General features: G+C 39.0%; 1 protein-coding gene across 1 annotated transcript in view; it reads right to left on the bottom strand.

The window, feature by feature from the left end:
• GXYLT2 (glucoside xylosyltransferase 2) overlaps nucleotides 1-17,534 on the bottom strand; it is a 114,159-nt gene that overhangs the window by 79,427 nt on the left and 17,198 nt on the right. Inside the window, exon 2 of the mRNA XM_074313296.1 lies at nucleotides 9,396-9,588. Coding sequence (XP_074169397.1) covers nucleotides 9,396-9,588 — 193 coding nt within the window. The remainder of the gene's footprint in view (nucleotides 1-9,395; nucleotides 9,589-17,534) is intronic.

Raw genomic sequence — 17,534 nt, 5'->3', positions numbered from 1 at the left:
ATGTACACCTAAGGAGGCAGCAGCCAACCACATATTGCTTTGAGGGCTCTACTAGGTACCCATGGGCTGGAAATAGGCAAGGTTTAAATTGGCCTGCATGGGAGCCCCGCCCAAGAGACACCAGAAATAACATACCCAGAGGCCAGCATCAGACCATTAGAGCACTACTTGGTTAGACTCACTAGAGGCACATGTAAAAGGGGGGGTTCAACAGGCATAAGAGCCCACACAGTTGAAGTCTTCTCTGAGGGGTCAGCCCCCACAGCAGCTCATACACTGTGGGTGTAGCCAATACTCACAGTTAGTCAGCATGGGAGTCAATTCCACCCACTGACATGACAAAAGCAATCAATGCTCAATTACAAAAGAAGAACACACACAAAACACTCTAGGGACACTCTTGGAACACATGCACAGGAGATTAGGGAGATTGCACAATTGGATCACATGGGACACATACTATATAAGGCCACCCAGGAAAGACTGAGAGACATAGGAGATCTACCTAATACATAGAAGCAAACACAGAGCAGTAGCCAGAATGAGGAAACAAAAAAACATGCCCCAAATAAAAGAACAGGAGAAACCTCCAGAAATGGAAATGAAATGGAGGCAACCAACCTACCAGAGACAGAGTTTAAAATGTTGATTATAAGAATGCTTAAGGAACTTAGTAAGAATTTCAACAAAGCGATAGCAAGCATAAAGAAAGACATAGAAACCATAAAAAATAACCAGTCAGAAATAAAGAATACAAAAACTGAAATGAAACATACACTAAAAGGAATCAATAGCAGATTAGATGAAGCAGAGGATCAAATCAGTGATTTAGAAGATAAGGTAGCACAATAAACCTTATTGCAACAGCAAAAAGAAAAAGTATAATAAAAAACAATGAAGATAGTTTAAGGGACTTGTGGGACAACATAAAGCATAACCACATTCACATTATAGGGGTACCAGAATGAGAAGAGAGGGAGCAAGGGATTGATAACCTATTGGAAGAAATAATGACCAAAAATTTCCCCAATCTGGTGAAGGAAATAGACATACAAGCCCAGGAAGCATAGAGAATCCCAAACAAGATGAACCCATCTATATAGGCCCACACCAAAACACATCATAGTGAAGATGTCAAAGGTTAAAGAGAAAGAGAGAATCCTAAAAGCAGCAAGAGAAGGGCAACTAGTAAGTTATAAGGGCACTCCAATAAGATTGTCAGCTGAATTCTCAACAGAAACTTTGCAAGCCAAAAAGGAGTGGCAAGAAATATCCAAAGTGATGAAAAACAAGGGCCTACAACTAAGACTACTCTAGCCAGCAAGGCTATCATTTAAAATTGAAGGAGAGATAAAGAGCTTCCCAGATAAGAAAAAGCTAAAGGAATTCATTACCACCAAGCCAGTATTATAGGAAATGTTAAAAGGACTTCTTCAAGTGGAAGAAAGAAGAAACCAAACAAACAAAATAATGAAGATCAAAACTATGACTAATAAAATGGCAATAACTATGCACTCTAAATGTAAATGGATTAAATGCTCCAATCAAAAGACATAGGGTAGCTGAGTAGACAAGAAAACAAGACCCACGCATATGATGTCTACAAGAGACTCACCTCAGTTCGAAAGACACACACAGACTGAAAGTAAAGGGATGGAAAAAGATATTTCACACAAATGGAAATGAGAAAAAAGCTGGGGTAGCAATATATTATCAGACAAAATAGACTTTAAAAAGATTATAATAAAAGATAAAAAAAGGACATTTGTGGGAACAGAGTCCCAGAGAGCAGTTTCCAGACTCTCGGCCTCGCGTGGGGAAGTGCAGGCTCGGGTAGTGAATGACCATCAACTATGATTGGTTGGCCATCAGCTATAACTGGTTAGCCAATTGGCTACTGATGTAATTGCGGGGCTGCGTTGATTGGTTGGTTGGTTGGCAGGCAGAGAAGTGAACGGCAGACTGTGGATCGTGTGGCTACTACTGTGTGTGTCTCGCCCAGCCGCCAGAGAGAATATAGTGGTATGACTCCCCTATCTATGGCTCCGTGGGGGTTTCTTTTTGACCTAGCCATATCCTGTGTTCTTGTGTGGGGAGCGGGACCAGAAGCCCCGCGGGTCGCCCCACACGACAACATTACATAATAATAAAGGGATCAATTCAACAAAAGGACATACCGTTGTAAACACCTATGCAGCCAACACAGGAGCACCTAAATATGTAAAACAAATATTGACTGACATAAAGTCAGAGACCAACAGTAACACTATCATAGTAGAGGACTTCAACACCCCACTGACACCAATGGACAGATCCACTAGACAGAAAATTAAATGACACACTAGACTAGATGGATTTAATTGATATGTTTAGAACATTTCACCCCACGCAGCAGAATATACATTCTTTTCAAGTGCACATGGAACATTGTCCTTAATAGACCACGTTAGGCCACAAAACAAGTCTCAATAAATTTTAGAAAATTGAAATCATATCAAGCGTCTTGTCGACCACACTGGTATGAAACTAGAAATCAATTACAAAAAACCCCCCAAAACTGAAAACACATAAACACACAGAGACTAACATGCTACTAAATAATGAATGGGGGAATAATGAGATCAAGGAAGAAATCAAAAGCTATCTTGAGACAAACAAAAATGAAAATACAGTGATCACAAATCTATGGGACACACCAGAAGCCGTCCTGAGAGGGAAATTCATAGCAATACAGGCCCACCTAAAGAAACAAGAAAAATCTCAAATCAATAGTCTTTCTTTACATTTAAGGGAATTGGAAAAAGAACAGCAAAATAAGCCCAAAGTGAGTACATGGAAGAAAATAATAAAGATCAGAGTGGAAATAACAAAATGGAGAAAAAAACTTGACAAAAGACCGATAAAACCAAGAGTTGTTTTTCAGAAAACATAAACAAAATAGACAAACCTTTAACCAGACTCATCTAGAAAAAAGGAGAGAGGACCCAAATAAATAAAATCAGAAATGAAAGAGGAGAAGTGACAACAGATGCCCTAGAAATACAAACAAAAAATTTAAGAAAATACTATGAGCAACTATACACCAACAAATTTGACAATCTGGAAGAAATGGATAAATTTCCAGAAGCATACAATGTTCCAAGACTGAATCAAGAAGAAATAGAAAATCTCAGCAGACCAATTACTACAAATGAAATCGAATCACTAATCAACAAGCTCCCAACAAACAAAAGTCCTGGACCAGATAGCTTCACAGGTGAATTTTACCAAACATTCAAACAAGAATTAGCACCTATCCTCCTGAAATTATTCCAAAAAATCCAGGGAAAGGGAAAGCTCCAAAGACATTACAAAAAATATTATAGGTCGATACCCTTAATGAACATAGATGCAAAAATCCTCAACAAAATATTAGCAAACACAATTCAAAAATACATTTAAAAGATCATACACCATGATCAAGTGGGATTCATTTCTGGTATGCAAGTTTGGTTCAATATCCACAACTCAATGAACATAATACACCACATAAACAACACGAGAAACAAAAATCACATGGTCACATCAATAGATGCAGAAAACTCATTTGACAAAACCCAGCATCCATTTATGGTAAAAACTCTCAGCAAAATTGGAATAGAGGGTATATATCTCAACATGATAAAGGCCATATATGACAAACCCACAGCTAACATCATACTCAATGGGGAAAAGCAAAAAACAGTCCCCTTAAGATCAGGAACAAGACAAGGTTGCCCACTTTCATCACATTTATTCAACATAGTACTGGAAGTTCTAGCCACAGAAATCAGACAAGAGAAATAAATAAAAGCATGTTAATTGGGAAGAAGGAAGTAAAATTGTCATTATTTGCAGATGACATGACATTATATATAGAGAACTCCAAAGATTCCACCAAAAGACTATTAGAAATCATGAATGAATTCAGTAAAGAAGCAGGATACAAAATTAATATACAGAAATTTGTTGCATTTTTATACACCAATAACGAACTATCAGAATAAGAAATTAAGAAAACAGTGAATATGGTGGATAAGGACACACTGTAATGTTTTTATTTGACAGTAATTGCCATATACCAGAAGTGATGTATGACACGGAGCGTTGTCGTGATGGAGGATGATTTACAGCACACTTTAAAAACACACCTTCTCTCAAGCATAGTAGCTCACATCCGACTACACCAAACAAGTTAAAACTCGTCACACACTGTTACTAAGGTTTGATGTGCCACTTCCCCTATTGAAGATCCCTGCCTTTCCATTGGATGGCACTCTGTAGCAGCATTCACCATATTTTGTGATCATAATGAAAGGTTCCATGTGACACATCACTTCTGGTACGGCAATTTCTGTCAAATAAAAACATTACGGTATGTCCTCATCCACGTTATTCACCGATTCTGGCACCATGCAACTTCTGGCTCTTCCCCAAAGTCAAAACGATTCAGGCATAAATACCCAGTACAATTGCTCGAACACATCAGAACTGATACTAGGCATAAACATTCAGTGCAACAGTACTAACCATTCAGAACGGACACTAGGCACAAATACCCACTACAACTATACCACTGCACAACAACCCAAGGGGGCAGAACAGGAAGGTCTCAGCTCTACTGGTTTCCTTGACTCTTGGATCTTTACCATCTTGTCTTCTAGAAGGGTTTATCTACCTTTGTCAATCTATGTCTTTTAACTGAAACGTTCAGTCCATTTACAATTTTTACTACCTATGCTTATACACAAATAGTATACTGATTGCAGCCACTGGAAGTTCCTGTTGACAATTCTTCCAATGGCAGAGCTAAACACACATACACACACACACACACACACACACACACACACACACACACACACACAGGATGCTGCTGCCTCACTGGCCCCACCTATCACCCGAATGGACTGATGGTCATCCCCACTTCTGTGTCCCACTATTTCCTGAGACTGAGTATGGGGCAGGAGCACAGATTAGTCAAATTTAAATCACATGTCTGATCCTGAGCTTCCTGGAGAGTCTAAGAAATCAACCAGCTGAAACTTTAAAGTATTGAAGATCTACTTATCAAGAATCACGCTAAATGTAAATGGATTCAATGCTCAATCAAAAGACACAGGGTAGCTGAGTGGATAAGAAAACAAGACCCATACATATAATGTCTACAAGACACTCACTTCAGATCGAAAGACACACACAGACTGAAAGTAAAGGGATGGAAAAAGGTATTTCACACAAATGGAAATGAGAAAAAAGCGGGGATAGCAATACATATATCAGACAAAATAGACTTTAAAATGAAGATTATAATAAAAGATAAAGAAGGACATTACATAATAATAAAGGGATCAATTCAACAAAAGGACATCACCGTAGTAAACATCTAAAGGGATCAATACAACATAAATGGTAAATACCAACAGACACATTGTTCTTTAGCAGCTTAAAAAAATTCTGCTTACATAGAACTTGCCCACAACACAACTCCCAGAGGAACCACGATGGTAATTAGTGTTTTGTTTTGCTTTTACCTTGAGGTATGTGACACTGCACTTCCAAGGAAGAAACTCTGGATATTCCCAGAAGGCCTCTCCGTGTTGGAACAGATAGCCTGGAGAAGAGTGGCATAACCTGATTCTCCACCAAGTCCTGAGGTTGAGCAGAAATCTACTGCTGCTGATCTACTACTTTAGGGCTAATTCAGTGCCAAATAAATAGAAACATTCCCAAGACTCCTTACACAATGAGAGAATATGTAGATTATCTGATTCAGCCTCACAATTTTACTCTGCAATAAGCAGAGCAAGAATCATTTGTCTCTTTTTTGTATCTACCATAGGTTCTTTTCTTACCCTTTGATATAGATGAAGAAATTGGGGCTGAGAGAAGTTCTGTGACTTATGTAAGAGCCAGTATTTAAAATTTTAACTGGCACCATAACCTCAGTATGGAAAAGAAAGGGGTTACATCATAGTCCCTGTGTAGCTTTTAACATCCTATTATAATTTCCTTTGTTAGTTGAGCATCACTGGTTTAACAAAGACCTGAGGAAAAATGAGCCATCCAAGGGATAAAGTCATCAGGGCAATTCAAAACATGGCACAACTTCACAAGTGTCTAAAATGATCTCCGACATGCAATTTAGCTCCTAATTTATAATATTCAGTTACTATGGCCCATAACTAAGTATCCCCAAACTTACCATTTTCGTATGGTGTAAGACCGGGTAATACAATATAATAATATAATAATATGACATGATATGATATGATATGATACCAGGTCTTATATTAATTTTTGCTCCAAAAGATGCATTAGAGCTGATGGTCAGGCTAGGTCTTATTTTTGGGGAAACATGGTAGTAGTATAAAACAACCATTTATTATGCTCATAGGTTCTGTGCATCACGAATTTGGGGAAGGCACAGAAAATAAGGCTTGACTCTGTTCCACAATGTCTGGGGCCTTAGCTGGAAGCTTGGAAGGCTGGGGTCTGGAATCATTTAACGGTTCATTCACTCACACGTCTGGAAGGTGAGGGTAGTTTTTGGCTGGGGACTCCAGTTCCTCTCTGTGTGGACCTCTGTGTGTGGTCTCTCTATAAAGACTAGTTTGGGCTTCATCACAGCATGGTGTCCAGGTTCCAGTAGCAGGCATCCCAAGAAAGAACTAGGCAGAAGCTGTATCCTTTTCTATGACCTAGCCTCAGATGTCACATAGCATTATATTTATAAAACCCTATTATATATATATACAAATATTGTGTGTGGAGGTATATGTATTAGCCATTGCCTTATAGCAACTTACCTCCAAACTTAGTAGCTTAAAACCAAAAACATTTATTATCTCATATAGAGTCAGGAATCTGTGAGCTGGGTTGTTCTGGCTCTGGGCTTCTCACGAGATTGTAGCACAACTATTGGCTGGGGCTATAGTCATCTGAAGGCTAGACAGGGCTGGAGGTTCTGTCTCCAAGTTCACTCACATGAGTGTCAGTAAGAGGCCTTCACTCCTTAACATTCCTTGGAGAGACCTTAGGCTTCTCCAAGGTCTGCTTTTACATGGCAGGTGGCTTCCCCCAGAGCAAGTGATCCAAGAGAGAAAGATAATGTGAACAAGACGGAAGATGCAGTGCCTTTTTAAAAACCTCATTCTGAAGTGATATAGCATCACTTCTTCCATATGCTATCGGTCACACACCAGCCCTTGGACAGTGTAGAAGGGAGGTACATAAGGTGTGAATAACAGGAGGTGGAACCACTGGAGCCTCTTGGAAAACACAATCTGCCACACACTTCTGCTTATACATATGCATCTTCCTTCCTTTTACTGTTTTTTAAGTCCAAGTCTATATTTTGTTTTGCTCCATCCTCATACCGCTGCTTCTACCATGCAGCAGGTACTCAATAATACTTGTCAAATTGCTACTTTACAAGACATTCCTAGTGTTTTCCCATGGCCAGTTTCCTCCCTGCCTGAACATAGAGTACTTCTCAACGCCTTTGGAGCTGGGTGGGCCTTGTGACTTCTGTAGTGAGCAGAAAAAACCGGTATCACTGTCAAGCTGAGGGAATAAAAAGCACAGTAGTGATCTGTTAGTCTCTCTCTTGCTTGAAGTGGCATCCCGAAAACTATAGAGGTCTCGTGTTCTAGGAGGTGCACCTATAAGCATGAATGGTCTGTCAGCTTTGGTCCCAGACCTAAGTGGCTGTGTGGACAGACTGCTGTGTGAGACAGAAGCAGGCATGTGGAGAGTCTCTGAGCTTTTTGGGAGTTGTTACTGCAGTCTGACCTAGCCTATCCTGATTACAGATATATCATCTCTTTATCAATCCTGCCAGTCCCAAGTTGTAGATGGGAAAACTGAAGCTCAAAAAGACTTGCTGAGATCATCCAGAAAGTAAGTACTAGAGCTCAGTTTTCTGTCTCCTAGTTTGGGAGGTAGTAATGTATAGTGGTTACGTTCATGGAGGTTTGACTCAGTAACCCTGAACTGACACCTGATGAGCAAATCACTGAAACTCTCTAAGCCTCAGTGATCTGTTTATAAAATAGGGACATGATTGTTACCTTTTCCCAAGCGTTGTTGTGAGGATTAAATAAGAGCAAATCATAAATTATAAACCCTTGACAAATGCTTAGTATTATTACTGTCGTCATTTCCCTACACTACAGCTTCAGAGCAGCTAACTATGTGTGTTTCAATCCTTCTCCTTTCCTCTTCCCCTGAGCCAGATCATTTTCAAGGCATTTTGCAATCAATTTCAAAGCCCTAAGATTATTTGTTCCCTGCCTTCTCTTGGTGAAGTTGTCAACGCGGTTCTTTTTCTTTAGAAAACATAACACATTTTCTAGCTTTCTGCTATTAACCTTTCTCTGCCCAAAATGCTTGTACAGTGTTTCTCCTTAGCGCAGCTAGCCTGTTGACTCAAGTCAGTAGACACAAAACAAAATGGGTCCTTGTTCTGCCTATACTCAAGCACTTATTGCAAGAGAAGACTTTCAGGGAAACAATGCTTGGTCTGCAAAGAAACACATGTACCTAGCCTGGGGAAAACAGATATTTCCAAAGCTCTCCTTGTGTACTGGTGAAAAAAAATCATTATTTTTTCCTCAGTATAGGAATAGTCAGATAAATGATGATCCAGCCACATAATAAAATACTACGTAGTGACCAAAAAGAATGAGAAAGAATGTATGACTCCTGCCTTGGAATGATGATGATGATGTGGTTTTAAGTGACGAAAAGCAAGTTCCAGAATAACATGTAGAGAATAATACTGATTTTGTAAAACAAATATATTTAAGCTCAGTACACACATATTCATGTATGTGCCTGTATGTATACAAAAATACATGAATATACACATATGTACACTCTCATTCAGATACACACACACACGCACACACCTGTATATGAAAAATACATATAGAAGAATCACTCAAAATTGTTAATTCTGATAGTTTTCTGGGTAGCATTGAAGGATAGCAAGGACTGCCATCTTTTAGTTTCTAACATCTATATTGTTTGAGCTTATTTTAACGGACGTATATTACTTTTCATTCATGAAACATATATAAATCAATAAAAATAAGCTACCTATCTCCCACGTGAAGACAATGTTGATAGCATGAGGAGGGTTAAGGCCTGGGTGAGGTGCATTAAGTGCATCATCTCATTTAATTCTCACACTGTCTCTATAGGGTATGTGTGACCATCCCTATATACAGATGAGAACAGTAAGGCTCAGAGCTGAGGGCCCACAGTCACACAGCTGAGTGTGCAACAAGTACATTAGTGAGCATGGTGTGCATTCCCAAAATGCAGCCTGGCCCTGCTCAGTAAATATTGTGCTATGATTTCCACAAATTCACCTGCTTCTCAAACTCTGGCTTCAGAGATTCTTCTGTGAAAATATGAAATTGCATCTTCCTGTGGCTAAAGAGCACAGCTGATTTAAGCATGACCAGTGTCTCCTCCAGTCTATTGCCACAGGCTACCACGGCCAGGTGCATCCAGAGCCTATGTGGCAGCACAGCATGGACATTCCTTGGTTCTCCAGGCCTCCTAGGAAAAAGGAAAAAGAAGAAAACATTAAAGCTATTACTAAACTCATTAAAAACAACAACAATAAAAAACAGCTAGTGAATGGTTGGAACATTTCAAAACATGAACAGGCACAATCCGTTATATTTTATAAAGTGATAGCATTTTGACAATTCTTCCTGCTTAGAGAAACACACCATTGATGCTGATACTTATCCTGGCAGCAGCAGAATACGTCACTGTTGGGACTGCTGTAGGTGTCTGAGACATTTTCTGCCAGCACTCAGCTGTCTGGTGCCGGCTGGCTGTCTGCTGGCCATGTTTGGAAATAGCATTGCTAAACTTCAACAGCTGACACTAGGGTTGTGGCGCTCCCACCCGCAAGGGCCATGGAAATTAGATTTGAATGCAACTTGAACAAGAGGAGGGTGGGTCATGGCTTTCCCATGTGAAATGAGCAATATGATATCCCCATCATCTGGATGGTTTTAGGTTGCGGTGGAATGCATGACAACTGAGCCCAAGGAAAATCATACAAGTCCGGGAGGTGAGCAAAGAAATCAACACATGTGCCTCCATTACATTTTGGGAGAGTCTTAAAGAAACAGGTGTTGATCTTAACTGTCTCACTCTAGATTGCTGAGGTGGTAGGTGTGAAATTTAGCTTCCTGTATGAAAGTGATATTAATGAGAAACAGGCAGGCGATGAGGCAGGTTAAGTTGAAAATTACCAAGGTATCAAATACTGAGTCAACAGCTGGGAGGGGACCAGGATTCAAGAGTCCAGAATCATCATCCAGCAATTTCCTTGTAATAAAAGATTTGTTCCAGACAAGAGGAGGCAGCCAAGCCTCAAACACACCACTGAGAAACATTTGCTGGCACGTTGGAAGAAGTTGGACTGGAAAAAGTGCTCTGAGACAAATGAAACTAACTTACTTATACAAAAGATTCAGAGACCAGGGGAACTTGGACGTCAAATGCTACCTTCCTTCCGAAAACTTTGAATATGATCAGTGTGCTACGCCATTATTCACTGCTCTGCTGAATCATGGCAGTCTTGCTCCAGATTTCTTTCCCCAAGGAAAAGTTTAAGATGTGGACGGAGCACTTTGGATAGCTTTCCAATTTGATTACTTAGGAGCATGCTTAGTAGAAGCACCGCCTGCTGGCTCAGCTAAGCCCAGATGCAGAGTTACTCAGAGTCCACTTATTTCAGGGATCACAAGAAAAGACAGTAGACATGTCCTAAGTGTCTCCCTGAATTGTCCAATTCTCTTCATCCTCCTTTTGCTACCTAATGAGGCTACCATCTACCCTCACTTGGATAACTGTGACAGCCTCCCTTTAAGTGAAAAAGGTGAGTATAGTACAATAAGATATTTTGAGAAAAAAAGAGACTGCATTCACATAATTTTTATTACAGTATATTTTTATAATTGTTAACTTCTAACTACTGAATTTATAAATTAAACTTTATTATAGGTATGTATGTATAGGAAAAACATAGTATATACAGTCCCCCCTTATTCATGAGGGATATGTTCTAAGACCCCCAATGGATACCTGAAACTGTGAATAGTACCAAACACTATAATATGCTGTTTTTTTCCTATACATACATGCGTTTTCACTTAAAGGAAGCACTTTACGGCTCCTCTGTGACATATCCAAATTGTCAGCATCACTACTCTTGCATTTTGGGGCCACTATTAAGTAAAATAAGGGTGACTTGAAGATAAGCACTTTGATACCCCTACAGTCAATCTGATAACTGAGATGGCTACTAAGTGACTAATGGATGTATACCATCTACTCTGTGCATGTGCTGGACAAAAGGATCAGTCCCATGCCGTGTGGGACACCGTGGGCTGGCAGGAGAATTCATCACGCTACTGAGAATGTGGTGCAATTTAAAACTTATGAATTGTTTATTTCTGGAATTTTCCATTTAATATTTTCAGACCATGTTTGACCACAGATAAATGAAACCAGGGATAAGGAGGGACTACTGTAGTGAACAAAACAGTTCCCATGGCTGGCAGAAGTTACATTCTACAGGTGATAGAGGAAAGACAAAGAAAGAAATAACAGTTAAAGCAAATAGTAACTAAGTAACTTACATAAAAGTCATCCAGTGATAAACACTATGAAGGAAATACATAGTTGAGAAGGAAGAGATAGAGGAGTGGCTGCTGGACTAGCTCATAGCATATATTGCAAAGTCAAAAAAATGCCTCATTGAGAAAGTGAGATCTAAAGACAACTTGAAGAAGTGAGGGAATGAGCCACGTGCATTTCTGGGTGAGGAGCATTTCAGGCACAGGGAACAGTAAGAGCAGAGGCACTGGATCAGAAGCAGGCTGGTGAATTCGAGGATGCCTGCCTTGAGGACTGAAACATCTATTCTCTTACTCAGCTTCATGGGTGAGTTTTCATACCCACTATTAAAGCCAACTCCCAATTATCTTACATAAAGGGATGGGTAGGAGGTATCATAGATAACGCTTAAATCACAATCAAAAGACTAGCCAAAATAGGCTACAAAAGAGATTTAATGCAAACTCATTTACTTAAAAATATGCTCAATATTTAGGAACATAGGTATCATCCAAAGGTACTAAAACAATAAATGCAACTGCTTAGAAATCTTACATATGAACCATTAACAAACCCCCAAACAGAACAACTTTGCCTGGTTTAGCTTTACATACTGGGTTTCCACATGAATAAAAAATTGAAAGTTTTTTTGAAGTACAATAAAGTACAATTGAAGTACAATAAAGAGATGTCATTTTATTTTCACATTGGCAAAAATTAAAGAATAAAATAAAATTTGGACCATATGAGTTTTGAAATGGATGTTGAGGTGGGGGATAGTTCAGACACTGTGAGGGACAGTGTTTCAATGGCCCAAACACTTTGGAGAGCCATTTGGCAACATCTAGCAGGAGTGAAGATGTACATATACCCTCCTACTTAGCCCTCCCTTTCTACACCCACACGAATAACCTGAAGAAACTCTTGTACCTTTGCACAAGACTCCTGCAAGAATGTTCACATCAACCCTGTTTATCATAGTGAAATACTAGACATAACTTTGCTGTCCACCCAAAGGAGAATCATGAATCTATTTGATTTGTTTAAGTGGAATACAATGTAGCAGTGAAAAGGAACAAACCAGGATATCACATATTAATATAAGGCCAAAGATGAAAAAAGCGATTTGTAGAAGGATAACAGTGGGATGGCACCATTTGGATGAAACTTAAAAACAAGCGAAATAGCACTGTATGTTGTTCACAGACATATGAAGGAAAAGTAAACATGCATAAGGATTATAAACATCAAATGCATGATAGTGGTTATCTTTGTGGACTTAAGTTTTTATTTCCTAAGATAAGTGTAGGATACACAGAAATTCATTATGTTATTATCTTTATCTTTTTCTGCTTCCAAACTATTTGATATACACTTTGTTTTCTAATTATTAAAAAAAGCTTGCACTCCCCTGCTGCACAACAGGCCACTTTTCTTTGCAGGCCTCATGACTTGAGAAGGCATGGTACAAACAGCAGGGGTTAGGGGCTGCAGTCTTTCTTGGTGTTTAGTGGCAGATACTAAAAAAGATAAATAAAAGCCTCTCCTAGTGACCGTTCAAGTATCAGTGGTAGGGATTTAATGAGAGCTTTGCTGCCCCGAATTTATTACTTCTCACACAACATTAAAAATGTCAGAGAAATGAAAATAAAAACCACAATAAGATATCATCTCACACCAGTCAGAATGGCTATCATCGACAAGACAAATAATAACAAGTATTTGGGAGGCTGTGGAGAAAAAGAAACGCTTATACACTGTTGGTGGGAATGCATATTGGTGTAGCTGCTATGGAAGGCAGTGTGGAGGTCCCAAAAATTTAAGAATAGACTTACCACATGACTCAGCAATCCCTCTCCTGGGTATATACCCCAAAAATATGAAAACATTTATCTGTAAAGATAAATGTGCTCCGATGTTCATTGCAGCTTTATTTATGGTGGCCAAGATATGGAAACAACCAAAATGTCCTTTGATAGATGAATGGATAAAGAAGATGTGGTATGTATACACAATGGAATACTACTCAACCCTAAGAAAAGATGAAATAGTGCCATTTGCGACAATATGGATGGATCTTGAGAGTATTATGCTTAGCAAAGTAAGTCACACAGAAAAAGTCGAGAACCATATGACTTCACTGATATGTCAGATATAAAACTGAAAGCAACAAAGGAACAAGACAAACAAATGAAGAAGCAAAAACTCATAGACACAGACAATAGTTTAGTGGTTACCAGAGGGTAAGGGGGGAAGGGGGTGATAGATGAGAGTAAATGGGGTCAAATATATGGTGATGGAAAGAGAACTGACTCTGGGTGGTGAACATACAATGTGATATACAGATGATGTAATACAGAATTGTACACCTGAAATCTATGTAATTTTACTGGCCATTGTCACTCCAATAAATATTAATTTTAAAAAAAATCTCAGGCTTCACGTAATAAGCGTTTATGTTGTACAGTCACAATGAATAATAGAGTTTAAGATTGCTGAAAAAAAATGTGACTTTCACCAACTCCTATCCATGGCACACTCAACACCAACATAACACAGTAGAAAGCAGAGCCACAAAGTGGTGGGTCAGATCTCTGGTGGCATTATTTGAGCACCTGTATCCAGAAGCATGTGACCCTAAACTTGGACAGTTCTTTTATTAAGTCAATAAGTTCTCCTTTGTTTAAGTCATTTTGAAAGAAACTTACAACTTAGCAATCATAAGAGAGTCCTAACATAAATCTTTAAACTACGTTTCTAGGGGCGGCTGGATGGCTCACTTGGTTAGAGTGCAAGCTCTCAACTACAAGATTGCTGGTTCAATTCCCGCATGGGATGGTGGGCTGTGCCCCCTGCAACTAAAGATTGAAAACAGTGACTGGACTTGGAGCTGAGCTGTACCATCCACAACTACACTGAAGGACAATGACTTGAAGCTGATGGGCCCTGGAGAAACACACTGTTCCCCAATATTCCCCAATTAAAAACAAAAAAACATTTCCAATCACCTTTGACTCGCTCCACCTCTCTCATATTCTCACCTTGAGCCATCCTTTGAAGTGATCATTGAATTCATTCCTTCCCTGTTGCTCACTGGTAGGACCCTGATTCAAATCATGATCATGCTTCCAGTTTTGTAGCTAGAAGAGATACCAGACACCAGGTAGTGCAGGGAATCCCCTACCTGGCGGCATATCATAATCATCAGAGATGTTTGTTAATATGCAAAACTCCACCCCACAGAGATTCTAATTCGATGGGCTTGGGCATACTGTGTGGAGACTGCATACCGTGTTTCCCCGAAAATAAAATATAGCTGGACAATCAGCTCTAATGCGTGTTTTGGAGCAAAAATTACTATAAGACCCGGTCTTATATTATGTTAGATAAGACTGGGTCTTATATTATAGTAAAATAAGATCGGGTCTTATAGTAATTTTTGCTCCAAAAGACGCTTTAGAGCTGATTGTCCGGCTAGGTCTTATTTTCAGGGAAACATGGTGTTAACATACTTGTACTACCACCACCAGGAACTACTTATCTGAGCTGATCTCTCACCTCCCTTTTCTCTCCCAAACACTTCCCCCATTCCCTCAGCACTTCCCCCATTCCCTCAGCCTTTTCTCAGGGTATTCTCCTTAGCTCTTGCCTTAATGAAAATATGGCTGCTTGGTGAGGACACCACCTACCCCGAAGATCCCCAAATGGAGGCTATTCTTCCTCTTCTGCCCCAGGAGCCTCAGGGCAGCAGATGGAGCTGGTGTCCTTCTTGCTCTTCACTGCCATACCCAGACATGGAACACATCTTCAGTGTGAAGTCTGTGGATGAAACTATTCTGCCTTCTCCCTGTTCTTGTTGTGTCACTTCTCAGCTTCCTGGTTCTTCCTCTTCATTCACTGGAGAGTTTAGCTCCTCCCTCACAGTATTCCAACCCACTCCAACCCTGTCCTCATTCTTGGGGACTTCAACTAGTATTTAGAAGATGCTTCCAGCATTCTGACCCTTCACATTGTGACCTCCACATCCACCACCTTGTCCTTTTTTCTACCCGAGACACCCAGTGTTGTGCTCATTTCCTGGACCTTTACACAAACTGTGTCCCCCATCTGACATGTTCTTCCCTAGTTCTTTGCATAGCCACCTCCTTCTGTTTTGGACAGTAGAATGGTCTTCCCTGATCAACTCATCAAAGGAACACCCTCATTTCATTCTCTGTCATGGTCTTTGCCTATTTCCTTCCAAAAATTTGACTCTGCTCATGATTACAAATCCATTCATTGTAATCTATATCAAGTACACAACATTATATACAAGCGACATAAGATAATGTAAATAAACAAAATCTTTATCTTTAAAAAAACTGATCAGAATAAAATACACAATGTACATTTTTCTATTAAAAATATAAGTCTTGCACTAAACATGTGTTGCCAATAATATATTTTTCTTCTTTTGCATTATTTGCTTAGTCTACATTCCAGAAATGAAATTAATGGGTTAATAGCTATTATCCTATCAAGAATGTAGTCATTTTGACAGGTTCTCAAAAAACACCTGACCATGAAAGAAAAACAATAAACACAATAAACACTACCACAGTAGCCTGTGAGTTACTTGTATGATGTAAACATGCAGCTGACGTCTGAAACAAGATGAAACAGGCTTGCATATGGCACACATGCCTCCAGATTCAATGTGTCCCAAAGGGGGTGATGCATAGGTTGTAGTTATCATTTAGAAACTACATCAAATAACATAGAGTCTAATAGTAAGAAAGTTCTTTTTCAACGATATCAATAAAAACGTCTCAGCTTGGTGTTACTATGTCTTCAGCACATTTCTAACGTTACCTAGTCCTCTCTTTCAACTAAAAAGACAGCAGACTTAAGATATAGAACCTTCAGTAGACAAGAGTAGCATGTAATGAACAACACTGTTTAGTTTTCTCAGTGTCTGATTTGACAATTACCTTCTATTTGTGTTAGTGCCGACAATTTATGGAGGTGATATAAAATTTCTCCACTTATATTGCTGGTGTGATTATAAAATGATGAAGCCACTTTGGAAAACAGTTTAGCAGTTCCTCAAAAGGTTAAATATAAAACTGCCATGACCCAACAATTCCACTCCTAAGTATATACCAGAAAAATGAAAACATATGTCCACACAAAAACTTGTACACAAATGTTCATAACAGCCTTATTCACAATAACCAAAAAGTCCAACCCAAATGCCATAAGCTGATGAATGGATAAATAAAATGTGGTCTATCCATACAATGGAATATTATTGGCAATAAAAAGGAATCAAGTACTGACACATGATACAAAATGGATGAACCTTTAAAAGTGAACTGTGAACTTTGTGAAAATGCAAAAGACCACATATTTTATTATTCTGTGTATATGAACATAGAATATTCTATGTATTCTATGTCCAGAATAGGAAAATCCATAGTGACATAAAGCAGATTAGTGGTTACCAGGGGCTAAGGAAATTGGCAAATGCGGAGTGACTGCTTAATGGGTAGAAGGTTTATTTTGGGGGTGATAAAAATATTCTGAAATTAGTTACTGGTGACGGAAGCACAACTATGTGAATAAATTAAAAGTCACTGCATTGCACACATTTAAAGGGTATTTGAATTATATGGGAATAAGGCTGTAGATAGATTAGATAGATAGATAGATAGATAGATAGATAGATAGATGATAGATAGATAAATTAAGTTTATAACATGGATAGATTAAAAAAACTTTTTTGAAACTCCCAACAAATGAAAGTTCTGGACCAAATGGCTTCACAGTGAATATTACCAAACACTCAAAGAATTAACATGTATTCTTCTCAAACTATTCCAAAAAAG

The sequence above is a fragment of the Rhinolophus sinicus genome, linkage group LG10 (assembly GCF_036562045.2).
Source record: "Rhinolophus sinicus isolate RSC01 linkage group LG10, ASM3656204v1, whole genome shotgun sequence".
NCBI lineage: Eukaryota > Metazoa > Chordata > Mammalia > Chiroptera > Rhinolophidae > Rhinolophus > Rhinolophus sinicus.
Note: the sequence above shows the minus strand (reverse complement) of the source record. Positions and strands in the feature narration are given on the sequence as shown.